We start from the raw sequence: 25329 nt of genomic DNA, 5'->3' as shown, positions 1-25329 counted from the left end.
GGGGGCCCCAGATGTTTGAGAAAAGACGATTGTCAAGAAGGCCCCTGTGTTCATTTTATGGCTCAGCGTGGCCCTGGGTGCAGCTGTGAGTGCTTGCCCCAGTGAGGAGCCCAGTCCGGAGCCCTCCTGAGGCCCCTCTGCCAGCAAGAGCACAAGAGTGCCACCTTGCAGGAAATGGGCTGATTCCAGCCTCATGCATGGGGGTGGCGGTGCCAACATCTTCCACTTTTCTAGACTCCTAGAAGTGGGTTAACCATAGTGCAGGCTGCAGGGGCTGGGGGGTGGGGCAGGTTCTAAAGGAGCTGCCCCATGGAGCCCCTTCTCTCTGGGCCCAGGCCTGAGCATGTGAGAGGAAGGTGGGTCTGACCCCCTCTGGCTCTGGAGTGAGGAAGTCAGTGCCCTAAAGGCCCTCTCAGCTGAGCCCTTCCTGCCCTGGCATTGAGGAAACAGTGCTTGAGGTTTCTGGCCCATGCCCACCCCTTGGGCAATGCCTCTGTGTCTCACCTTGATGCAAACCCAGGAGGCGCAGTGGTGGGGAGGAAGGAAGTGGAGGGCAGCGGCACTGGGCCCGGCTTAGGTGTTATACCCTCTGAGAACGGGGTTGGCAGGGCAGTTGCTTCCTTCCCCCTATTCCCAGGCTCTCCTCACCCACCTTCCAGGCCTGGGGCAGAGAGAGTCTGTTTTCAAAGGTGTTCTGGGCAAAGCCAGGCAGGAAGAGGGGGAGAGGTAGGGAGGGGCTCCAGGGTTCATCCTTGAGTGACCCCACCTCACCTCTGCTGGAGGATGGCCAGGGTGGGAAGAGGGCCCAGTACCCACCCGATTTCAGTTGCTTTTGTGCTTTCTCTAGCTGGAAGAGCTCACATTTTGCCAGCAGGAAGGCCCTTGGGCTGTCTCCCAAAGTGGGATCACAAGGTCAGGATCATGACCAAGGACCCGGGTTATGTCTTGGCAGTCTCTGGGGCTCCCATCCCAGGGGCTTCCTTGGTTCCAGGGTGACTGGCCCTCCACAAGATTATCTAGTAACAGCTTGACGCCCACCCTTTCTCTGTTGTAGCCTTCCCTGCCCCAGGAGTGAGGGCTGAGAGCTCTCAGAGAGCCTCTGACTTGGATCAGGCCACCTATAGGGCACCGAGAATTTCTGGCTACCTTTCAGTTCTGTTACTCTGATTCCTGACCCAGGTGGACTCTGGCTGTCCTCTGTCTTTCAGCTTGGCGGTCACCTGTGAGCTCAAGACCCTTAATGGGCCAACAAAGCCCCTGGAAGCTTCAGCCACGCTGAGGTAAACTGGGTACAATGGCTGTGTCCTCTCTGTCCCCCGTCACTGGCCCTAGCCACTGTCACCTCCAATCCTCCATTTAGGAAATCACTTATCCATCAGTTTGTTCATTTAGATGAACAAACACCTTCTCCATGCCCAGTTCTGTGCCAGGGACTCGGAAACATCAAGGAGAGGGCCCTGCCCCCCAAAGGCTCATAGTCTAGCTCAGGAGGTCAGATGAGCCCAGCTGAAGGTCAACAGGTTGTTAACCCCAGTGTGATGGTGGGATGGCAGAAGGGACTGTGGAGTGTCAGGACTGGAGGGGGACCTCAGGGGAAGTCCAGGGAGTTTCGTGAAGGGGAAGGACTTGCGTCAAGCTCTGAGAGATGCGAAGAATCTGGAGGAGAGGAGAGGAGAGGAGAGAGACAGGGTCAGCGGTGCCAGAGCTGGGTGGGGGTGCAAGAGCAGAGGACTAGAGGTGGGGGTGTGCGAGAGCGTTCTGTGCCTAGCCAGGGCACAGGGAGTGAGAGACGGCGGGCGGTGGGACGGGAAGCTGGGGCCTGGGGGAGTGGAGCGCTGATGATTTTCTGTGGGGGACACTACCAGGTGCTGCACACACACGTGCGTCCCAGTGTAGAGGTGTGCCAAATCTGTTGTGTACTCCTCCTGTGCCTGTGCCACATCTGTGTGTGTGTGTGCATGTGCACAAGAGTGTTGCAGGCTCTGGAATCTGCCGTCAAGCCTGCTCCAACTTGCCTAGCTCTTTATAAAAGTTAGATTTCACTCCCCCCCTTTCTTCCTTCAATAATTGGGAATGCCTTCCTCCTGCCAGGCCCTGGGCTGGGCTAGAGGACGGTGGGTACAAGTCCTGCTCCAGACAACTCAGAGGCTGGGGGTGAGGGCAGAGCTATGATAATTAGTACTGTGCTAAGTTAGACGCAGATACACTTCTCAGGCTGTGCGACAGTACTAAATCTCCCGAGGCACGAATGGGGGAGAGTAGAAAGGGCTTTAAACGGCGACCAGGTGGAGCTGCCTCGCAGGGACACCCGCCGGCTCCCCTTCCGAGGGCGGGGCGCAGCGCGAGCCCGCAGGGAAGCCCCTCCCGCGGGGCTCCGGAGCGGCAGTGCCCCCCACGGCCCCCCGGGGGCGCTGCGGGGCCCCGGAGCGGGTGCTCTCGGCGCCCGCGGCGCTCGCGGCTCGGCACTCGCTAGCCCGGAGGTTTCCCGGCCGGCCGCGTCCCGCCCGCTCCCAGAGCACAGGCGTCCCCTGCGCGCCCGCCGCCCCGCTCCGCCCGACGGCGACATGGGCGTCCCCTGGCTCCCGGAGGCCCGCGGCCGGCGCTGGGGGCCCGTGCTCCTTGCTCTCTTCCTGGCTGCCTCCCGAGGTAGGGTCGGCGGGAGCCTGGGCCCTGGGGGGCACAGCGGGCGGGGTGGGGGAGTGAGAGGCCATTTGCGGGCGCCCCCTCAGCCTGCCGTGACCCCCGCCCCGCGGCAGGGAGGCTGCGGGGACCACTTGGTAGGGGGCAGAAGCGTCTCTGCCAAGTGCCCTGGCTGGGCAGTGGGCACATCTGTAAGCTCTGACAGCTGCTCGTCCAACCCTTCCCTGCCCAGAGAGCCCAGAGCAACTTCGGCAGAAAGGAAAGAGACACGGTGGGGACAGCCCCGGTGTGTTCCAGCAGATGCCACTGGCTTCTGACACCTGTGGCATCACCCTGCCCCTCCTGCATCAGGGCTCCAGGATCTCTCAGAGCACAGGGGGTGTGGTACTCTCAGCCAGTGCCCTGTACTCTGGTGGCATTCCTGGTTGAGCCTTGGTGGGCACTGGTCAGTGTGGGCACTTGTCTACTCCCAGACCTGGGTGCCCATCTGGTCCCTATCCTGAGGATCTGATGGCTGAGAGTTGAGTGGTTAGCTGACTCCTGGCTTCCTAGCAAAGCTGCAGCTCAGGGACCCTTGTCGGGCACTGGGGAAGGATGCACCAACTTTCCCAGCTCGGCCTGAGCCCCTTCTGGGTCCTTGGATAACTTAGGGCATCCTTCTGGACTCAGTTTCCTCAGCTCAAACACAGGAGCCCTACCCAGAGAGGTGCCACTTTCCTCTTCCAAAGTCCAGACTGTCACAGTTCCAGGTGGTCTCCTGGCCAGGACACAGGGGCTCCTGGAGGGAGGGCAGAGGTCTTGGGACCCGTAGCCTGGCCCTGGTTCTTGCCTGCCCAGAACTGAAGTGGCTGGATCTCAAGGGAAGAGGGGGCCAGCAGGCAGCCCGTGGAACTAAACTTTATGGGGAGGGCCCAGGGAAAGTGTGAGTCATGGAGGGAGTTGGAGGGAGGCAGGAGGGAGGTGGGGAGCTTGGCAGAGGGACCCAATGGGTGGGTCAGGAGAAGGAGGGGGAGGACAGGGTAAGAGCAAGAGGAGGAGGAGGCTGAGAGAACCTGGAAACACCTCAGAAACAAACTGGGGTACCTGCAGGCAGCATATTATCTCAGCACTGGGAGGCTGGCCTGGGCCTCTGATGAGGAGGGAGCCCATACTCCATGGAGCTGCCTAAGCCCTGGCCTGGATGCTCCCCAGGATGAAGCCCAAGGCAGGGGCAGCCTCAGTACCAAGGCTGTGGCTCATGGCAGGGCCTGGCTTCCAGAAGGAGCAGGGGATGGTGGCAGGCAGGAAGGCCAGCACCCCACCCACCACAGACCACCTGCCCCGCCCATCCTCCCCCAGTGACTGGAGAGGCCTTTCTGTTTTCTGACCCCTCCCTGCCCTCCCCTGGCTGGGCTGCTCTCTGTTCAGCAGCCCCAGTTTGGGAAACTCACTTCTAGAGAACTAGGGCCGAGGGACCCAGCTTGCAGAGTGGCCAGCAGCAGAGAGGCTCAGAGCCCCTTGCTCCGTAGTGTCTACATAGCCAGGAGCCTTCACCCCCAGAGGTCTTGACTCCTCAAACAGCTTGGTACTCCTTCTCTTCCTGGGCCCAGCTCAGGGAGATAATTAGAGCTTGAAGCAGCATTCCACTGAAAGGAGCCAGGAGAATTTTCTGAGTTCGGAACTACTCTGGGACTCAGTATTAACTGTAATATGGGCATGCTAATGAATATTCATCCTACTACTTGTACAATGTGCAAGAAGGGAGATAACAGACAGGAGGCCTGGGCGCAGGCATGGTCAGGAGGGTCTGTGAGTTGGAAAGACCTGCTCAGCAGCCTGCTGAGGTGCTGGGTCACCTTGGGCAGGACTGCTCAAGGTCAAAGCCTTTATGCCTGGGAAGGTGAGGTGGAGGTGGCGATTCGGGTGCTCAGGAGCCCAGGAAAAGTTGCAGACGCCCTTTCCTGGGCCTGACTCAGGGTGAGAGGGGTGGAGGGAGGCACCTAGGGAGCCAGGACCCAGGGGACCCCAAGGGTGGCAGAGCCTTTTCTTCCCCTATTGGCATTCCTAGGACGTGCAGAAGTTATTGTCCTTGCCAGGTCCTCATAGGCTGACCCAGGAGCCCCAAACTCTGGGACTAGCACGTCGAGGTGCACTGGGGCCAGGGAGGGGAGGCCTCATCTTGCCTTTCATGGTAAACAGGGCTGCAGGGCTTCATTGAGTAACCCAGTGGTGCAAGCCTGTGACACATCAATGTCCAGCTCTTAGGAAATCCACAACCTGGGGTGGGGAGAAATGGCCTTGAGGCCAGCGCAGGGGCATGAGGGGGCATCTACCCAATGCCAGGGGCCCCCAGTGATACTGGGGAGTCCCTTGCTGAGCTGGGCTGGTTGCTCCTGTTTCCCCCCAAGTTGGGCAAATGTTCTCCGCTGGGGCCTGACCTCCTGAGCAGAGGGTGACCAGGCTGGAGGTACACTGCTGGGAAGCTGCAAGAGGCTACCTGCCTACATGCATACACATATGGGGTCTTAGGCCCAAGTAGACTGAGGGAAAGACAAGAGCAAGGTGCCTATCTGGTCTGTTGGCAGTGACCCCTTCAACCCGCATTGACTAAGCCCCACATACTGAGCTTGAGGCCCCAGGTTTTAGGCCAACTATTCATCTAGGAACAGTGTGGCCTCACCAGGGGAAGGTGAACTGGGGACTGGCAATGCAGCTTCCGGTGGACCCTCAGATCCCCTTAGCAGCAGCACTGGCACGCCCAAGGCCTTCCTGATGGCACCCTGTGTGGGAGCGGTGAAGCAAGGGACCTGCAGTTGTGTGCCCTGCATGCCAGGGCTTCCTCTAAGACCCTGTTACTTCACAGTCTGGCTCTGGGAGTCAGTCGGACCTATGTTCAAATCCTAAGGTGGCCATTTACTGCTCTGTGACTTTGGGCAAGTTACTCAGCATCTGTGAGCAAGTTCCCTCATTTCTCTGATGGGGGTGACGATAGCACTTCCCTGAGAGGGCTGCTGTGAAGAGCCAGTCACAAACACTTGACAAGTGCCTTGCACCTGGTGAATGCTGTTTCTTGGCTTTTGGAGGCCACATGCCATTGGTTCTCCATCTGAGCTCCTTGCTCCCTACAGGGCCTGCAGAATGCCCAGGGCATGGGAAGACACTGGCTGGCTTCACTGGGACAGGACTCCCTAGAATCCTGGAGGTCTGAAGGACACACAGGTTGGGCCCAGCCACCTGTAGCACCTGTAGGCACAGTGTGAAATGTCCATGGGGGTGCCTGTAGATTCTCCTCTTAAGGTTCCCCAGAGATGGGGACTTTGCAACTTCAAGGCAAGCTGGGCCCAGGATTTGCTCGAGTCAGTGGGGTCTTTTTTGCAACTGATCTTTTCATTCAGCCGATTTACTCTGGCTGACCATCCCCAGAGAAAGACAATGGCTACCATTGGTCCTGTCAATAATTCAGGAATGAAGCTGCTCTGCTACTGACCAAGCGAGCCCAGTCCTTAACCTTTTTACAGAGGATCCTATTTCCCATGGAGACCTGGGGTCAAGTCTGGCCCCTGCTGTCCACTCATTGTTGGACCATGAACACAGCTCCCCCTTTATTTGAGCCCTGGGCAGCTGGGTGACGTGGTCTCAGCGAGGCTGACACTCCCTTCTGAAGGGTGGTTCCATGATGGTGTTTCCCAAGCTACGGTCACTGGCTCCTCATCTGTGGGATTTCTGCAGTATCTGCCTATCATATGTACTTATTTTTTTCTTTAAATCTACTCATTCTCTTATTTAAGTAAATAGATTTTAAAAGGAAACTTTATATCACTGCCATAAATGGAAAGTCAGTATCACTTGCCGTAAATAGAACAAGATCATGAAAGTACATAATAGGAAAACCAAATAAGGGTATTAAATTCTAGTGGGAAACCATAGCCTGGGGGAGGCTCTGAGCATGAAACCCACTGTCCCTTGCAAAGAAAAAAAAAAAGGGAGCTTAGCAAGTGAAAGAGATGTTTTGAAGACATACTGGCATCAAACTGGGACTTTCTCTTTGATGTAATCAGGACTGAAAGAATCGAAAAGGGAATATGCTTCCCTCCATGTGATTCGACGTTATTTAATGCCGTGAAACGAAAACTACCTGTGTTGCAGATGCTGTCAGCTCCTCTCCTTCACCACGGAGGCAACCCACCACTGTGGGGAGGGTTAGCTGGTGGCAGGGAGGAGGGGAGAGAGGGCAGTGCTCCCCATCCTAAGAGGCCAGGGCAAGGTCAGAGGGCCTCTCTGGACTTCATACAGTCCTGAATTCTCCCAGTCCCTGTAGCCTTCCCCAAATAAATGCAGCGTTCAAATACATACAGCAGCTGGAGCCGGGTTCTCTTCTATGCTGGGGCCGAGTAGCTATCCCAGTAACCACAGGGAGAGAGGGAGAGGGAGCTTGTAACCTCACTGGCAAGGGCCCAGGCAAGCTGAGCCCTCATTGGCCAGGCCATCTGTCCATCTGCAGGAAGGAGGTGGGGCCTCCAGGCAATCCCTGGCTACCGCTACCCTCCAGACCTACTATATGGCCAGACTGCCTGAGTTCAAATCCTGGCACCACCACTTATTATTTTTGAGACTCTGGGCAAGTTACTTAACTTCTCTGTGCTTCAGTTTCCTCGCCTGTAAGATGAAGATGATAATAGTACCTACCTCACAGGGAGGAAGGATTAAATAAGTGAATCCATGTAAAAGTGATAACGATGAGGCTTGGCACAGAGTAAGTGCCAGCTACTACTACTACCACTGAGCCTCCTGCACTGAGGGGAGGGCACAAAAAGACTTGTACCTGAAGCTTAGGAAGTCTTCAGAGCACAGGGTGTTGAGTCTGGGCTGCACACAGTCGTCCTCAGGGAAGGGGAGTCTGGGAAGGAGTCATCCAGAGAAGCATCCACTGGCAGGGCCTCTGGCCAGGCGCCTGGGCCCTCCCTGGGGAGGCATGCTGGCTGGCAGCCTCCAGCCCTGGATGCATGGATGCTTTCTCAAGGTACTGGAAGTGTCGCTTCCTCCAATAGAGCCTGGCTTCCCCTTCCCGGACTCCTTGTTCCGATGTGAATGGACACTTCCTGCGGGGGTAGGTATCAATAAACACATCTGAGATGTCCTTTGTCCTTGCTGGCCACAGAGCCCCATGGGTGGACTTGCCGGCTTCAGGCCCTCAGCCCCTCACCCCGGGGTACTTCCTGGAGCTCAGTGATGGCAGACTCAGTCCTGATTGGTCCTTGCCTCTCTTTCCCTCTACACTCTGCATCTTGATAAAGATGGAGCCTGGCCTTTCCCTATAACCTCCATGGACCATCCTGGGGGACAGGGCCTGGAAGGGAGCTGGAGACCAGGTCCATGTCTGTTGGGGGCCCCCTCTGAGGGTAAGAACCTGGCCTTTTGCATCTAGCACAGGGCCAGCAATAGCATGCCATCAGTAACTGTTTATTTACAGGCCCTAGCAGTGGGACAGAGTTCAGCTGTTTGGGTGGGGCCTCCCAGCTGACTAATCAAGCTGGGGACACACCTCCAAAGGCTAGGGCGTTGCCTTGGCAACTGCAGGCTAAGCTCATGCCCCATCAGGGAAAATACACAGGCCTGTCCACGCCCACACACACCCATCCCCTGCATACCCACAGGGTTTCAGGAGGCGCCTGCTGGGTGGAAAGAGGTAAAGGTCATGAAAACTAGCCTCTTGAGATGAAACCAAACAAGAACTCCTTTCCTGTGCTGGAACTGAAGCTTTTACAAGAGGCTGACCCCACTGTGGCTGAGGGTCCCACAGCTAGAGAGCAGCAGAAGCAGGACTCAGTTTTGAGTGGACATCCCTTATGGAACTCAGCACCCCCACAGCCTCTGTGCCTTGGACCTGGCTCCTGTTAGGACCTCGGTAAATATTTGTGGAATGAAACAATGATGTTTTCAGTTTGAGTCTGAGACAGAGCAAGGATGGCTGCGTGGAGAGTGCAGAGTCACTTCAAGGTCAGTTCCCGCTCTAAGCAGCTGGAGGATGAGGTGTAGCTCTGCCCACTGGCCAGTGAGGAGCTCTTCCTGTCTGCAGTGCTGGTGTGTCCAGGGTCTCAGCTCAGCCATATAGGGCTGTGTGGCCTTGGGCAAGCTGCTTGACTTCTCTCAACCCATTTCCTCATTTTTAAAATGGGCATAATACTACCTACGTCAGGGGGTCTTATGGGAATTAAATGAATATGAAGTGCTCAGCAAGCCCGAATACGTATGAAGCGCTCGTTAACTCCCGGGATCACCTTTGTGGCTCATTTCTTGCCCCCCTCCTCTGTCCTGAGGAGACAGCCCTTCCCTCCTGCCATAGGGTTTCAGAGCTGGAAGGTGCCAAGGAATGTGAGGAGTCTAGCAAGATAAGATGAAGAAAGGGAGGTCCAGAGACAGATGGGACCTGCCCCAGGGCAACAGCAAGGGCATGGCTAAGTGGGGACTGGGGCCCAGGGGTCTGACTGCCCAGACCAAGATTTTAGTCCTGAGACCTGGAATTTTCCAGGTTCACAGCATTCTTCCTCCAGGTCCTTCTGTCTCCTTCCCCAGTGGCAGGTGGGGGCCAGGATGGGGGTGTGGGCCCCAAAGCAGCACAATGGCTGGATGGTTCCTGCCTCGGCACAGGCTAAGGCCCAGGACTGGGGTTATTTTCCTGTTCTACATGCTGTTGGCCACCGTGGAGCCGGAGGCCTTCCTCCCCACCCACTCTCCCCACTCTCTGACAATGACCCAGGTGTCCAAAAGGATCTGCTCCCAACAATAAACAACATCCTCCCACCAAATAATTGTAATTCCAGCCAGGCTATCTATACCCCGATAGCAAATGTGCATGTGCGCAGGTGTGGATGGCGTGGGGCATGTGTGCTGTTTTCCTCAATGCCGTGTCCTTGAGTGTCCTTTCAAGGACAGGCTGCCCTGGGCCTTGTCCTGGCTGGGGTCTCAGACACGACAAATGGGATGTTCTCTCTCCCCCCAGGACAAAACCCTGAGGACTCTTGGCCTACTCCTATCTGATCCTTTTGCTGAAACTGAACACTCTCCCCCACCCCCCAAACCTGAATCCCGGTGTGGCTTCTCCTTTTTCTAAAAGGGGAAGAGGTCCTTCTGGGGCATGTGGGGTGATGGGGATTGAGCAATCCCCTGTTGAGTCTGGGCTGCACACAGTCGTCCTCAGGGAAGGGGAGTCTGGGAAGGAGTCATCCAGAGAAGCATCCACTGGCAGTCACTTCCCTGTCACTGTCTCTGAACCCCAGTTCACTGTGTCCCCCTGTGGGTTTTCAAGGAAATTGCCTCTAGGGCTGAAAATCCCCTCCCCACTGCTGTCCAGGCAATTCTGTGGTCTTTCCCACCATTGCTTGGACCCTGAGGGCTGTGGGCCTGATGCCCTCCTGGAGGTCCTGGGCTGTACCCCACTGGAGGCCCTGCTGCTTGCTCCCACCCTGCCCCACCTCCCTGTTCACATGGACACCTACCCCACCTTGCCCACATCTTGGCCCCACCCCATCCACACCTCTATCTATTTAGCAGTCCCTACCCACCTCAGCTTTGTGCTCCACTTCTTGCATTTGCCTCCACCTCTATTCTGCTTGTTCCCCTCACCCACCCCAGACCTGCAGCCCTGGACTCTACTCAGCCAGCCCTCCAGAAAGCCCCCAAGGTGGGTGTGCTTGTGCAAATGCTGCTGGATCTGGATTCTGCTCCCAGCCTTGGGGTAGCTCTGAAGCTGGAGATGACGTTGGGAGAAGGGCAAACAGGGCACCAGCTGGGAGAGGTGCTGGTGGGACTGCCACATGGCCTTCTGTGGGAAGGGGAGTGCAGGGCAGAGATAACTCCAGGGTCCACTCTTTGGGTAGGTTTTTGTTCTTCCTGGGAATGCCTGAAAGATCCCTTTTCCTAGCTACTCCCCACTTCCATTTACTGGCACAGCCATGGTTCTGTGGCCACATGCACCCCACACAGGCCTGCGGAGGGGAAGTCTAGGCTGGCATGGACAGAGCCCGAGCCACAGTTGGGTTGTCTGGGGCTCCTCTTCCACCGAGCCTGCTGAGGGGGTAAGATTAATGGGTTGGCAGTAGGAGGAGACTTGGTTAGTCCCTGCTCTTCCAGGCTTCTACTGGGGACCTTCTACTGGGTGGATCTTCTCCTCTCTGAGCCTGAGGGTCATATCTGTAGGACGTTAGGCTTGGGCAGTGGAGTCCCTCCCTGGCTAGCCCAAGGAGCCACACTCATGGGTCAAAAACTCAGATGTCCACAGGGCCAAGCAAATATGGTGAGAGAGTGAAGCAGGCCAGGTGGAAACATTAGGGAGTAGTGGGGACTGTGGCAACTGGAACAGCAGTGCCCTGTCTAAAGGGGAGGCTGCTACTCAGCCCCAGCTGATGGTTGCCTTGTAGGAAAGCTGGTCTAGTGTTAATCTTCTGATTTTCAAAGAGAAGCTAGAAGTCAGAATTTTTATATCAAATTCCTGGTTTTTAAATGTTGGCCATCTCAAAAAAAAATGTAAAATATTTTGAGGGTCAAATAAAATGTGTCTGAAGGCTGGATGTGGCCTGTGGGCTGCCAGTTTCTGAACCTTTTTTTTTTTCAGTTTAGTGTCTAATTGCCTGGGTTGAATTCTGACTCTAGCATTTATTTGCTGTGTGATCTTCAGTGAGTTGCTTAGCATCTCTATGCTTCAGTTTCCTCATAATGAAATGGGAATAAAAGCAACACTTACCTTATAGGGTTGATAAACATGCCCATAAAGTGCTTAGCATAGCACACAATATGTGCTATTTCTGTTTCTTCTTCTGGTTTTAACTAGATCCTACTTTACTGAAGCCCCCATGCTCCAGGTTCTGAGTTTACATCCTCTAGAACTTCAGATGAACCATTTTCCCTCTCTGGGCTTCTATGTTTCTGCCTGGGGAGGAAACCAGCTTCTTACTAAAGAATTTCTGAAATCTCTACTCACCTTGGCAATGACTTTCCAAAAATCTGGGGCTCCCAGGCATGGTTCCCTCTCACATGTGGGTGGGGTGAGTGGGAGGCGCTGGTATATGTCTGTCTTCCCTGCCTTCTGGGGCCTAAAACTCCACCCATGGAGACATATTCTTTGGGGCCATGGCTTTGCTGCCTCCTCATACCCTGCTTTAAATAGGCAGGCACTCCAAGATTGGACACAAGCTGTTATCAATCATTCACACCTTGGTGGGAAAGAACTTGAAGCTGGCTTCTCCATTCCATTATGTAGAACTGTTTTCACTCCTAGGAAATGTTTCTTGTATTGCTGAAGTGAATTAGAGACCTATCTAGCTCCCATGTATCAAGCACTGATGACTAAGGCACTTTTCGGGGCACTTCACGTAAATTATTCCTAATCTTGCTCAACTCCAGCAGGCAGGCAGGTCCATGTTTTTGTTTCTGGTTTATAGTGAGGAGCCTGAGGCTCAGAGTCTAAGTGACTCACAGCTGTTGGACTCCAGTGCAGGCTGGGCCAATTCCAAAGCTATAGCAGGCTGCCTCCCTCCTGAGTGGGCACGGCTTTGCATTCTGCTGGTGGGTCCCGGGCTCTAAAGGCAGGAAGGGCCGCCTGGAGGAGGAAGTGGCGTTATCTTGGGCTCAGGCAATGGCAATGGCAATCAAAAGAACATATCCATTTGGACTCTGTACATATTTCCTAACTCTCCTTCCATGCCCTACAACAGCCCCTCAGGTGCCAGTTAAAATTAAAATATCACTAACGCCTAACCATCGGAGCTGTCCCTCCTCTGTCTGCAGACGGCATTCCAGCTCACATCTCGTGTTCTCGTCTTTCCCTCGTTCAGTCCTCTCACGACTCTGTGTTGTAGCTAATCCTTTTCTCACTGCATACATGAGGAAACTGAAGCTCCCACTGCAGATAGAGGAGCCGGGACCCCGCCCTGGTCAGTGCCGGGGCACTGGGGAGGGTAAGGAGGACCAGGGGATTGCTTCATTTGCTTACTGACAACTAAAGGAACTAGAAACCACTTCTGAGAAGACGGGGTGGCAGACAGGTGCAGGGACGAGATGACCTTTCCTGTATTCTCTGTCCCTGTCCCTCAGACGCCATGGGTTTTCCTGCTTCCCCACCACCTGGCCCAGGGCACCCTCTCCACTTGCTGAAATCCTGTTTGTCCATCAACCCTGAAGACCCTACCTGCTTCAGAAAGTCTCCTGACCATCCCCAGGAAGGCTATGTCCTTCCTCCTCCAAGTGCCCTGAAGGCCGGCATCAGTGTAGCCCGTGGGGTTACTTTGTCATGAATGCAGCTAGGTTGTTAAGCTCCCAAGGGGAGGCCACATGTTCAGCATCCAGGTGAGATGTAGTACCTGGCACAGGCCTTGCACATGTAGGTGCTCCATTAGTGCTCACTGATGAGGCAATGGGAAGGCATGGCTAGCCCCAGGAGTGGGAAGGGCCAAAAGGTGCTGATGCCCCCCAGAGGGGTGTTCAAGGACAAAGGGCTGCTGTTCCAAAACAGCCTTTCTGCTCCCCATCCTGCCTCCCACCTGATAGTGCTGTGCATGGAGGCTGGAAGCGCCAGGGGCCAGATGTGGGCAGAGCCATGGTACCTGCGGGGGGCGGGGGCGGAGCTGGAGCCAGGGCGCATGCTCCACCTAAGAGATGGACACATGCTGGCCAGGCCCAGTCTGCTGCCTGCCCAGAGTCTTTCCCACGCCTCGTGCAGCTTCTCCAGGGTGGAGGGTCCCCCTCTGGGGAAGCTCCTGGGACTCTTCTCAGACAGCCAGGGATGGAGTTGGGTTCAAGAGCTAAAGAAGAAGCTGAGGCTCTGGGAGTTCAGCTGACTTGCCTGGCGCCTGCGTCTGGGGAACAGCTGAGGAGAACCCACATCTTTGGAGCCCCAGGCCAAGGTTCTTCCCCACCGTGGGAGCACTGGGAGTGACGCTGGCTCAGGCAGGTGACAGGCTCTCGTCTCTCTGAGCAGGTCTGGTGGCAGCCTTCAAGGTCACCACGCCGTATTCCTTGTACGTGTGTCCTGAGGGGCAGAACGTCACCCTCACCTGCAGGCTCTTGGGCCCTGTGGCCAAAGGGCATGATGTGACCTTCTACAAGACATGGTACCGCAGCTCGTGGGGCGAAGTGCAGGCCTGCTCGGAGCGCCGGCCCATCCGCAACGTCACATTCCAGGACTTTCACCCGCACCACAGTAGCCACCAGGCCGCCAACACCAGCCAGGATCTGGCCCAGCGCCATGGGCTGGAGTGGGTCTCTGACCACCATGGCAACTTCTCCATCACCATGCACAACCTGACGTCACTGGACGGCGGCCTCTACTGCTGCCTGGTGGTGGAGATCAGGCACCACCACCCAGAGCAGAGGGTCCATGGTGCTATGGAGCTACAGGTGCAGAGAGGTGAGGGCTTCCTGGATGGGATAGCCTGTGGGTGGTGGCACTGTGGGGATAATGTGTGTGCTCACCTGGAAGGGGAAGGAAAGGTGGAGAGAAGGCCAGTGTGACTGTGGGGCCTGGTGCTGTGTAACTGATGGTGTGACCGTGTGTGACACTGCTGGAGGGTGTACGATGCTATATGGGTGGTACTCCAGGGGTGCATGTGTGAGACAAGGTGGCCACGGTGTGGGCAGATTTATGTATCAGTCTCTCTGGTTAGCTGAGTGTGATGGAAAGGAAGGGCGTATGTGGTTCTGTTTATGACAGTGGGACTTTTTAATGGGAGAGGGTGTATGAACCTGGGCTGGGAGTGTGACTGCTCATGACAATACCACGGCCGTGATATGTGACCTGGGGCATGAGTTGGTGAATGGTCGAATGGCTGTTGGGGAACACATGAGTGTGTGTGTGTCTGTCCAGGTGAGAGTGCAAGGGGCTGTAGACTGGATGGAGGTGTGGGCGCCAGCAGGTATGCATATGCCACTGGGGGTGGCATAAGAACGGGCAGGCACGCGCAACTGTGTGGTGGGAATATGCCTGTGTGTGCGTGGGGGGCGGGGTGCAGGGTCCAGCTGGGCCAGCGCTACCAAGTGGGCACTAGCATGAGTACCTGTGACAGGAGAGGGACACACCTCCCTGGACAAGCCTCCCTGGCCTCCTGGGCCTAATGTCCACCTAATGATCCTTCTCTTTGCTCCCACAGGCAAAGAAGCACCATCCAAGTGCATCGCATACCCACCCTCTCCCAGGGAGAGTGAAAGTAAGGGACTACCCTTTTGGCCCTTCTGGGTTCTCTATTCTCCTCTGTCCTCATCCAGGACCCCATTCTGAACTCTGGCCTCCCTACTCCAGCTCGCGGAACCCTCATTCTGCTTCTTCTGCTGTTGCCCCCGCTTTGCTTCCTCCTTCACCTGAGCCACTGGGCTCCGGCCTCTAGGAGCCCACTGTCCTCCCAAGGCCCACAGCCTGAGGGCACAGGCTCCCAGAGTCCTGCTCCTGACTCCCTGGGTGGGGCTGCGCCCTGGCAGGTACAGGGTGCCACAGGCTGCTGAGCTTGTTTTCAGTGGGCGCCGCTCCTGCCTGCCAGCCCTCTGGCCACACGGGATGGTTGGAGGGCTGTGGGGGGTCCTCTTGACTTGGATTCAGCTACTTAAAATGTCCTTGTTCTTATGTGTCGGGGAGGGAGGAGGGAGAGGCTCAAGAAGGGAAGCAGAACTACCCGTCCTGGAGTTCTGCTATGTGCCAGGCACTGTGCTAAGTCCTTTCAAGTATAATCACAGTGGATTCTTAAAAGGACCCTGGGAAGTAGACAGCACCATCTTCACTTCACATACATGGAAATGGAGGCCCAGAGACGTGACATGACTTGCCCAGATTCCCACAGCCAACAAGTGTAGCACAGCTGGGACTGTGCTTGCTTCACCTTATTCCCAGCTCGGGGGAGGAGACTGGACATGCACTGTCCCCTGGTGTTTGCCCAGAGAGGTGCCCTATGGGGGATGGGGGTGCTGCTCTGGGGGCGCCTGGGCCCTCAGAGGCCAGGCAAGAATGCCCAGCAGCTTGGACACAGCAGGCAAAAGGGAGATGTCTTAGGGGCGGCCCACTCTTCTGAGAGTGGAGGGTCTCAGCTCCCACAGCCTTCTATCCACCAGTATTTATTGGGCATGCAGTGTGGACAGGCCTCTGCCTGGGCCCTGGGGATACAAAAGTGCACACTGCTCCCTGGCCTCCCGGAGGACACAACGGAGACTGAAGCCAGGGTGGGGACAGCTCAACTACAGCCCTCGCCAAAGCCACAGTGACTTTCTACTCAAACTACTGTTTTTCTGAACCAGTAAAGGACTAGCCAGGAACAAAATTAGAACACACATTTTGGTCTGAGCCAGACCCACATGGAACTAAGAACGTCTCTGGTTCAAGTCCCTCTCCCTCACACTGCAGAACTCACGTGTGGCCTTGGCACCAAGCCGCTGCTGTCCTCATTTCCTCCACCAGCAGCTCCCTGGTGAGGCTGGAGAGGGGCCTCTGAGTGGCCCCTACCTTCCCACGCAGCAGTCTCACAACTGTGCATGCCCACAGGTGTGCCTGTGCACAGGGCAGCTGAGCCTCACCTGGTGGGCACATAAGTGCTCACTGCCCCATTGCTCCTTCCACTCTGAGCAACCCCATCCCACTTCTTCCCCCGGGAGCTCCTGCAGAGCTGCCCTGGAGACAGTCTCCTCTGCCATCGCCCCATCTCACAGATGGGGAGACTGAGGTTCAGACAGGTGAAGGGACTTGCTCCCAGTCTCTCAGACCCAGAGCCAAGAGGAGATGTCAGAATGCCTGATTCTTAGTATGCAAACCTGCCTGAGTGCTGGGCCGCCCTGCCCTCTGTCAACACTGACTTTCTAAAAGTTAGTTATAGGAGTTAAGTCTTGGGGACAGAGACAAGAGATGCCAGAGGGGACGATGCTAGAGAAATCAGGTGCAAAATGGAGAGGGAGCCGAGATTTGGTTCATCTTTCTTGATCTAGACTCTCGAGAAGCAGCTGCTGGAATTAGGGGAACAGAAGTCACTGGGAAATCCTAGGAGTGCAGCTGATAGGAGCCAGAGGGTGAGGCAGACCCTTGAACTTGACTGTCCCTTGCTGGGTGGGTGCCTCTGCTCTCAGGTTGTGACATTCTCCTTCCTCTCCAATTCAGGGGGTGTGCCGCCCCACCCTGGCTCCTGCGTTCCTGAGCTACTGTCCACAGTGAATTGGCTCCTTGAGGGCCAAGGGGACATGTGCGCTTCTGTCCTGGCTGCTGAGGGCAGGGGGTAGCTTTAATGACCTCTGGAATCTCCTTCTAATCCCCTTCCAGACGCTTGGTTCTGGAGGTCTGGAGACTACAGCTGAGGTGGAGTCTTGGCGCTGAGGCCTCAGATGAGAAGCAGCACAGCTCTACTTGTACGTGAGGTGTGGGGGCTTTGGGCAGCTCTTCCACTCTCTGGGCACCATGTGTCCACTGGGAAAGGGGAGCAAGTGCGTCCCTTTCAGTGTTATCTAAGGGGCTGACTCAGGGATCAAAAACTCAAATGCCCCAGGGGCCAGGGAGCTGGCGAGTGAGACGGGAGGGAGGGGTGGAGACTGCGCTGAGTGCCCAGCTGCCAGTCTCTAAGTGCGGTTCCAACTGCTGCAGCCCGGAGGGGACTCAGGGTTGCCAGAGCCACTACATTTTCAAGCAGAGTCAGAAGTCCAGATTTTACATAACTCTCAATTAAAGAAAAAATTAAGTACTGTGTGGGCCATGGTTGCAATCTGAATGAGTTTATTCTAGTGAAAGGCAGTGTGGTGAAGTGGTTAGGAGCACAGACCCTGAAATCAGCCAAGTTTCTTAAGCTCTCTGTGTCTTAGTTTTCTCACCTGTAAATAGAGATGATTATAACTGTACGTAATTTTCAGGTTGTCATGAGGCTAAAATTAGGTACTATATGTAAAGTGCTAAGAACCGTGCCTGGCACAGAGTAAGTGCTGTGGAAGTGATGGCTGGTATCCCTTCTAATGCAGAATGCTGGGCCTGGCTTCCCAAGTCAGCTCATCCACTCTCCTGTGCCAAGGCACCATGGCAAGTAGATGGCAACAGGCAGTGGACACATATCCTGTTTTCTAATGGCTTAGAGCCATCTGCCTGGTGACCCATGTGCTTAGTGGGCCCCGGGCTGGCTGCTGGGTACCGCTCTCCACTGCTGCTTACCTTTGGAAAGACCCCAGTCCCTGCTCTAGGACAGGTGCCTCACAGCCAGCTTTGGTACCTGATCAACTTCCGGCCGAGAAGCTCTTTGAGTGCTTCTGTTCTAACTGCAGCTCTGGTCTCCTAATGCTATCTTTGGGAAGTGGGAGGGTAGCTGGTCTATGAAATCATCTGAAATCCCAAGTCAGCCTGAGGTCGGGGGAGGTGACAGAAGAGGAATAAGACTGAGGAAGTGAGTGCCCAAGGAGTCCTGAGTTGCTGAGGGGCTGTGGTTTTTCACTGGGCAGCCCAACTCCCCGTGAAGCAACCTTCCCACCCCCAACACAGCAGGATGTTTGGTCTGCTTTCATCTAGCCCCTTCCCTGGGGAATCCAACCAAGCTCCATACTCTGGATACACCCACGGGGTACTGCAGGCCCTGGACAAAGACCCGCTGGGCACACGGGGCCCCTCCCATCCCACCCTGCTGTGTAAGGGCCGGGCATACTGCTCGGTGCTGGTCTGGCAGCTGCCTCTGCCCGTGCCTGGTCACCTTCCAAGGATGAGCCTGGCTCTGGATGGCTAGCAAGGAGGATGGCCATACTTGGTGTGCGAGGTGGGGAGCTGTGGTGAGGCTGGGCTCTGCAAGGGGGCCCATGGCTTCAGAGGGCAGTTGGGCCCCAGCCTCAACTCTCAGCTCAGGTTTTAAGGCAACCAAATCCTGATCCCCTCAAGGGGCCACAGAGGGGGCGTCTTTGCCTGGGCACAGGAGTCAAGCAGGGGGTCAGGCCAAGCCCACGGCCAGCAGGGAGCTGGAGTAAGTGAGGCCTGACTAACGGCACCAAATGTTGCTTAGTACCAGTCCAGGGGAGACCTGCTGTGATGACTGGAAAAGAGCGCTTTGCAACCAGCTTCTCAGATAGTGCCCACAGTAAGGTCCTATGATGAGGTTTAGAAATTATAGAATTATAGACTGCTTCTACTTTCAATATTCCTCGTCAAAATGCAGGCTTGCTCAGATCTGCGGGGAACCTGCTTTAATGTGGAGTTGAACTTGCTTTGCAGTTCACATACAGCAACTGTTCCTGTACCACTAAAGTACCTGAAAACAGTTTGCTCTCTTCCGCAGTGTGAACACCCCCCCACCCCCATGCTTGTTTACACCATCAGGTTGTTTCACAATACAATGAGATAAAGACAGCCCTTATTCCCAAATACTAGTGCAAAGGCAGCACTGAGACCACAGCCCATCCACCTTTTCAGAGCTCCCTGGGGCCAAGTTGACACTGTGGTAGGCATCTTGGCCCACGTTTTGGGAAGGGCTAAAATTGGGAAGGAAATGCGTTTACGCTGGTTGTGGTTCTGAGGGCATGGCTGTTCCCGGCTAAACTCCTGGAGTCAGCAGATGGACTAAAATAAATCAAGCCTCTCACGCTGCTGGTGGGATCGTAAAACAGTACAACCTTTGCGGAGGGCAATTTAGCAATTGCCTAAAAGAAAATGCACATCCTCTTTGGCTCAGCACTTTCACTGGGAAGAATTTATGTGCAGATGTACTTGCCTGAGAGAGCAAAGATGCATACCCAAGGAGTCCATTGCTGCTTTATTAGTTATGTTGAAAAATGGAAGCAACCTACATGCCCACCAATAGGTGACTGCTTCAATAGATTCTGGGTGAGCCACGTGATAAAGCCCTAGGCAGAATGAGGTAGATCTCTGTGCTGATACAGAGAGATGTCCAGCTGTGCTCAGTGGGAAAAGCAAGTGTCATACGAAAAGCGTATCGTGTAAATGCTCTGCACACAAGGAGCATATCTAGGCCACACACAAGAAAACTGCGGACAGTGATGACTGCTTTGGGGGGCTGGGGTAGAGGAGGAGGAGGAAAATTTTAATATTTTTTAATTTATACATTTGTGTTTGTGTAATTTAGAAAGTTTAAAATTTAAAAATGTCAGACGAAGATCACGGTTTTCTAGTTCCCGCCCCGTTTTTCTCCCCACGACTTGTATGTGTGAGATCACTTCTAGAGGCTCCACCCATCTCTCAGGGCATGAGTGCAGCTTTTTATTCATTTATCTTTAATTGTGGTAAAACATATATGACATAAAATTTGCCATTTTAACCATTTCTAAGTGTGCGCTTCAGTGCATTAATACACTTAACCTTGTTGGGCAACCATTGCCACTATTTCCAAAAGTTTTCATCACTTGGACTCCTTGTGGCCTTGACCTCTGTGGCATGGGTCTTGTGAAAGGCCTGCGGTCCCTTTTCAGGGAACAAGCTGCCCCCAGTGGGCCAGGATGAGAACTTTCTCTCTCCCGTGGTGCTGCCTCAACCGTAAGTGCCCGGCCTCACTTCTTGTGCTCTGGGCCACTGTGGGGGAGGCACAGGGCTCTCTTTGAAATGGGGTTCCCAGACCTTCTGTGCCTTTGCAGGTCACTGAGGGTCTGGGTAAAGGTGGGTTCCCTTCCTGCCTGGCCTTCCCTCTCTGGGTCTCAGTTTCCCCTGAGGAGGAGCAGTGGGAATGGGGCCTCACCTTGGCTGCCTCTCTGCCCTTTCAGACATCACGGCTGCCGCCCTGGCTACGGGCGCCTGCATCGTAGGCATCCTCTGCCTTCCCCTCATCCTGCTCCTGGTCTACAAGCAAAGGCAGGTGGCCACCAACCGCCGTGAGTATCCCGGCGCGGTAGGGTGGGTAGGGCTGCGAGTGACCTGCCCCACCTGCAGCCCAGGCTCTTGGATTAGCAAAGGCAAGAGGCAGGCACAGCTCCTCTGGGTACCAGGGATGGGAGCTGCTACAGTCCCTACGAGGAGCTGGGCTCAATGGCAGGGAGAGGAGGGGACCAGGTGTGTCATTTCTGGGGCCTGAGTGCCCACCAGCCCCAGCACTGCTGGCTTGGCACTCAATAAATATCTGTTGAATGAATGAACAATCATATGGAGTAGTTCAAATGGGTTTATAAAAATGCTGCCACTCAGAGATCCTTTGGGGATCTGCTTCAGTGCATGGGTGGGCCTGTTTTGTAATTAGCACAGTAATCGTTGGGACAAAAATGACCTTCAGATTGTTAGAACTTGGAGGGATCTTGGAGACAACTTAGTTCAACTCCTTCCTCTTACAGCTGAGAAACCTAAAATCAGCGGGATTAACTAACTAACCATATGTTACCTAACTAAGTGGCAGAGCTGGGACTCAAACTCAGAGCTTTCAACTCAGGCTTTCCCAGGGAATATAATCTCACCACATCATAAAACTGCTCATCAGCATGAATGTTACAGCTAACAACCCCTGACTGGGAGGGCTGCTGTGCCAGGTGCCAGGCCAACCTGTCACATGCATTCTCCACTTATTCCTCATAACAACTCTACCAGTTTGATCCCACCATTCTCCCCATTTTATAGCTGGGCAAACTAAGGCACAGAGAGGTTAAATAACTTGCTAAAGGAACCGCACAGCGAGTAAGTGGTGGAGCCAGGCTTCAAGTCATGGCCACAAACACGTTTTCAGCTTCCTCTGCAGGTGACAGTGCCCCATGCTCTTCCTCTGACCCCACCCATGAGCCTCGGCCAGTCCGAGTCCTCCAGGAGCTGTAGGGTGGGAAGTCCTCTGCCCTTGGCCCTTGTATCGCCTCCCCCACCTCTTCCCATCTGCCTGGCTGCAGAAGGTAACTGAGGGAGGACTGCTTTGTCACCAGGTGGCTTGTGGCTCACCCCTAATTTCCTTTGGCGGGACCGTAACAACTTGACACCCCTCTCTCCTGGGGGCCCAGCCTGGAGCCCCACAGTAGATCACTCAGGGGCTGTGGCCATTTCTCCCTTATTCTCAAGACATCCATATTCCTCTCACAAAAGCCCCCGCAGCCTCCCTTGAGAAATACCTTGAGGTTGGTGGTGGTGGTGGGGGGAAGACCGATAAAGGCGTTAGAGCAGAAAGAGGACCCGGGGGCTCAACCAGGGAGAGAAATGGCTACAGAGCAGCTGTCAGCTCCTGCTCATCCATGTAGCACTTCCATGGAGGTGAGGAAGGGATGAGGAGGGAGACATGCCCGCTAGGCTCAGCTCCCAGATAAAGAGGTGCTTTCTGTGCCCCTCACTCCAGACCACAGCACTGCCTCCGTCAGGGAACAGGAACTAGAAAACAAATTCGGGGCAGAGGATGGTGGGGGGGTTGTTCCTGCTTTTGTTGCCTCACGTCCTTCCTCACACGGTCCCCAGAGGTGGACCTAAGGCTCTGCCCATGTCCCAGGCTGGAGGAAGGAAAATCAGAGAGGGGACACCCCCAGGCCAGCACATTGTGAGGGTGTCCTGTGGACACAGGGAGCCTGGGGTCAGCCTGGTCTCCCATATTGCATGCACTGGGACACCTTCAGTCTGAGGACTTCCCAGAGGAAGGGACAGAGGAACTGGACACTGATGAGCTGGACTGAAAGAGGGAGCCAGCGCATACAGTGGGCGAGTGAGGGCTGCACTGTGAGCAATGTTGAGTACGTGCTCTGAGACTCTGTGACAGGCAGCCACCCCACAGCACCTTGTCTCCAGATTTAACATATGCACATTTAACATGGACAGAAAAGTGTCAATAATTTATCTCCTAATAAAAATACTTTTGAGGACAGTCCCTCCTCGCCCTCCAAAAAAAAAAAGAAGAAATGAATTGTCTGACTGAAGACTTAGAGACAGACACAAGAGAGGCCAGAGGGGATGATGTTAGAGAAACCAGGTGCGAAAAGGAGAGGGAGTGGAGATTTGGGTCATTTTTCTCGATTTAGATGCTAGAGAAGCAGCTGCTGGAATGAAGGGAGCAGAAGTCACCTGGGAAATGCCAGGAATCCAGCAACAGGGCAGAGGCCAAGCAGGTCTGGATCCCTGAGCAGGGCAGCAGGTCGGGGATGGAGTGGACGGGCAGTGTATTTGTGCACGCGAGCAGGACGCTGGCACGGAGCCTGGCACAGGGAGCATGCTCAGGAATAAGCCGCACTCAGCATTCAAGAAAGAGAACGTGTTGGGAGCCCTGAGGAAGGTGGTTTGCCACAGAGGCCAATGGGTGTGGAAGCTATCCAGTACTCAATGCAGGCTCAGTTTCCCCAGCTCTAGAGTGGGACCAACAATCTTTACCCCACAGGGCGGGGGAGAGGATGAGCTGAGGGAGCACAGAGCATCGCACGAGGCCCAATGCAGAGTCACCCGGTAAACGGTAGCCATGATTCCGATACTGCGGAGATTTCAGGAACTTTTGTGCAACTTCCCCTGCGTGTTCTGTTTTTGTGCCCTCCCCCACCATCTGTTTCCCCATAGTAATCAGCAGCAGAGCTCTTACAATGAGAAAGATCTGTGGGAGTATATGGGGAGCTGCAAGAAAGAGGGAAGTAGGGGCCGCTGCATCTGGTTGGTGGCCAGGTTGGGGGGTGGGGAACCCCAAGAGTGGGGCAGGCAGCAGCATCGTGGATGAGGACAGAAAGTGGTGGGATGGCTGAGAAGTGCTGGGGTCTCAGGCCCCCTAAGGTTCCTCTAAGAGATGTCACCTCTAAAGCCACCCTATTAGGCAATGTGGAGGATGGGACAGAGAGGACCAGGAACCTTCTAATTAGGAACTGACCTTGCAACACTCCCACCCAGTAAATCATGGTTAAAGACCAGAACGTGGCAAATGTCTGAACAGGAAGCAGCAAATGTAGAAGCCAGGCCTTTGGTTGATCCCTAATCCCGGGGCTCCTACCCTGCTTGAGTCAAACCACAAGAGAAAGCATCGGCCACCTCTGGTCTCCTGGGGTCAGATGCTGTCCTACATGCTCAGAAAATGCAGCCCCAGTTTCATTTATCACCAGTCAAAAAGGACCGCTCACTGAGGGCTCACCTGTGGACAGTCACGCAGAGCACCACCATACGGGCCTCCTGAAGGAACAGAAGTGGGATGCCGGGCTGAGCACAGCCCTGCCTGAGCTTGCCCCCATTCCCCAGGGCTGTCTGCCAGTGGGGGCAGGGGTCTTATCTGGGGAAGCCTTCCCTTTGTGACTAACTCCTCTGTCTGTCCGTCCCCAGGTGCCCAGGAGCTGGTGCGGATGGAAAGGTAAGACCCATGGAGACCTTCTGGAGAAAACTGGCCCCACCCCGCCTCAAAGCTTGGCAGGCTCTCTCTCTCCTTGCCTCTTCCTCAACCTGTGGCTCTGTAGGGCAATGTCTATGCCCAAACTGTGGCTAGAGCTGATGCAGAAGGGGGAGGGGTACCTTTCAGCCAGGACAGACTGACTCTTTCCCCTCCACCAGGATCCTTTCCCCTCTCCCCCCGGTGACTGGTTGTACCATGACAGGGCTCAGAACACAAACATGGCTTCCCTGGTCCTCCCTGGGTCCTGGGCTGGCTGTCATGAAGTAGGTGTTTCTGTAGGCTGCTGTTTAGCTGCCTAGCACAGCTGGTTAGAAGAGCATCTGCCATCTGCCACAGAGGCCTACACATCTGTGCTGGCTGTTCTCCCTGCTACCCATCACCCAGCAGGCTGAGCTCCGAAGCTGTTGGATGAGCCATGCACCCACCTTCGGGCATCAGTGGTCAGCTGGCTGGGCGTGGGGGAGGGGGAGAAAGCAGCTGAGCTGGGCAGATACTGAAACATGCAAAGGAGGCCAGCACACCTGGAGTTGTGGCCCCTCCCTGCAGGGCACCCCAGGGAGAAAGCTGTCAGGCCACAAGGGCAAAGGCTGACTGGGCTCGGAGTGGGGCGGCAGGTGGGGGATGAAATGGATAGGGAGTAGGGAGTGTGTGTGGGTGTGCCCTGGGTGGGAAGGCAGCATGGAGCCTGGCATGGAAGCCATGCTCAGGAAAGAGCCACATTCAGGAACTTGACCATGGTACCTGCAACACCAAACCCAGAGCTCCTCTGTGTGTTTGAAAGGGATGATTTTCAAGACAGGTCAAAGGAATTCCTGCTAGCGATCATGCTAGAGTCTCAGAGTTGGAGGGGTCTCCAGAGGTTGTCCCACTCCTATGCATGAAGAGGAGAGGAGAACCCTCCCTTCAGCTCAAGACAAGCTATGCAGACATTTGATCTGCATGCCATTAACTCTACTGACCAAAGAGAAACTTGTCCCCAGATTCCTGAGGCCAGTGTCCTGCAAGTGCCTCTGAGCCAGGGCTTCCTGTCTGGGCCCAGGGCAGATGGTCAGATGTTCTCAGCTCAGGGCTGGTGGAAGAGTGTAGCCCATGGTCCTCCCTCTCTGGCCCTGGATCCTCCCTTCCTGCTGGGAGAGGCTGCTGAGGCCTGGGGCGCGGGGGTGGGGGTGGGGGGCACAGGTGAAGGGAGGGGTGTGGAAAAGTGGGGCAGGCCAGGAGGGAAGAGGCCAAACCCCAGGTAGCACAGATGACCTATGGTTCTGATTCTCTGGCAGCAACATTCAAGGAATTGAAAACCCCAGCTTTGAGGTCTCTCCGCCCTCCCAGGGGATCCCGGAGGCCAAGCCCCGGCCACCACTGTCTTACATGGCCCAGCGGCAGCCTTCGGAGTCTGGGCGGCACCTGCTTTCAGAGCCCAGCACTCCTCTCTCTCCACCAGGCCCCGGGGACGTCTTCTTCCCATCCCTCGGTG

General features: G+C 55.3%; 2 protein-coding genes across 3 annotated transcripts in view; one reads left to right on the top strand and one right to left on the bottom strand.

The window, feature by feature from the left end:
- LOC106830631 (cadherin-23) overlaps positions 1 to 25329 on the bottom strand; it is a 76378-nt gene that overhangs the window by 38171 nt on the left and 12878 nt on the right. The gene's annotated exons all lie outside the window — the stretch shown is intronic.
- The window catches only part of VSIR (V-set immunoregulatory receptor), a 28561-nt gene continuing 5591 nt past the window's right edge, over positions 2360 to 25329 (top strand). The window contains exons 1-6 of the mRNA XM_014840292.3: positions 2360 to 2646; positions 13592 to 14020; positions 14760 to 14816; positions 20314 to 20421; positions 23792 to 23819; positions 25133 to 25326. Coding sequence (XP_014695778.3) covers positions 2565 to 2646; positions 13592 to 14020; positions 14760 to 14816; positions 20314 to 20421; positions 23792 to 23819; positions 25133 to 25326 — 898 coding nt within the window. The 5' untranslated portion in view covers positions 2360 to 2564. The remainder of the gene's footprint in view (positions 2647 to 13591; positions 14021 to 14759; positions 14817 to 20313; positions 20422 to 23791; positions 23820 to 25132; positions 25327 to 25329) is intronic.

The sequence above is a fragment of the Equus asinus genome, chromosome 2 (genome assembly GCF_041296235.1).
Source record: "Equus asinus isolate D_3611 breed Donkey chromosome 2, EquAss-T2T_v2, whole genome shotgun sequence".
In the NCBI taxonomy this organism is placed as follows: domain Eukaryota; kingdom Metazoa; phylum Chordata; class Mammalia; order Perissodactyla; family Equidae; genus Equus; species Equus asinus.
This window is presented reverse-complemented; position numbering and strand designations above follow the sequence as displayed.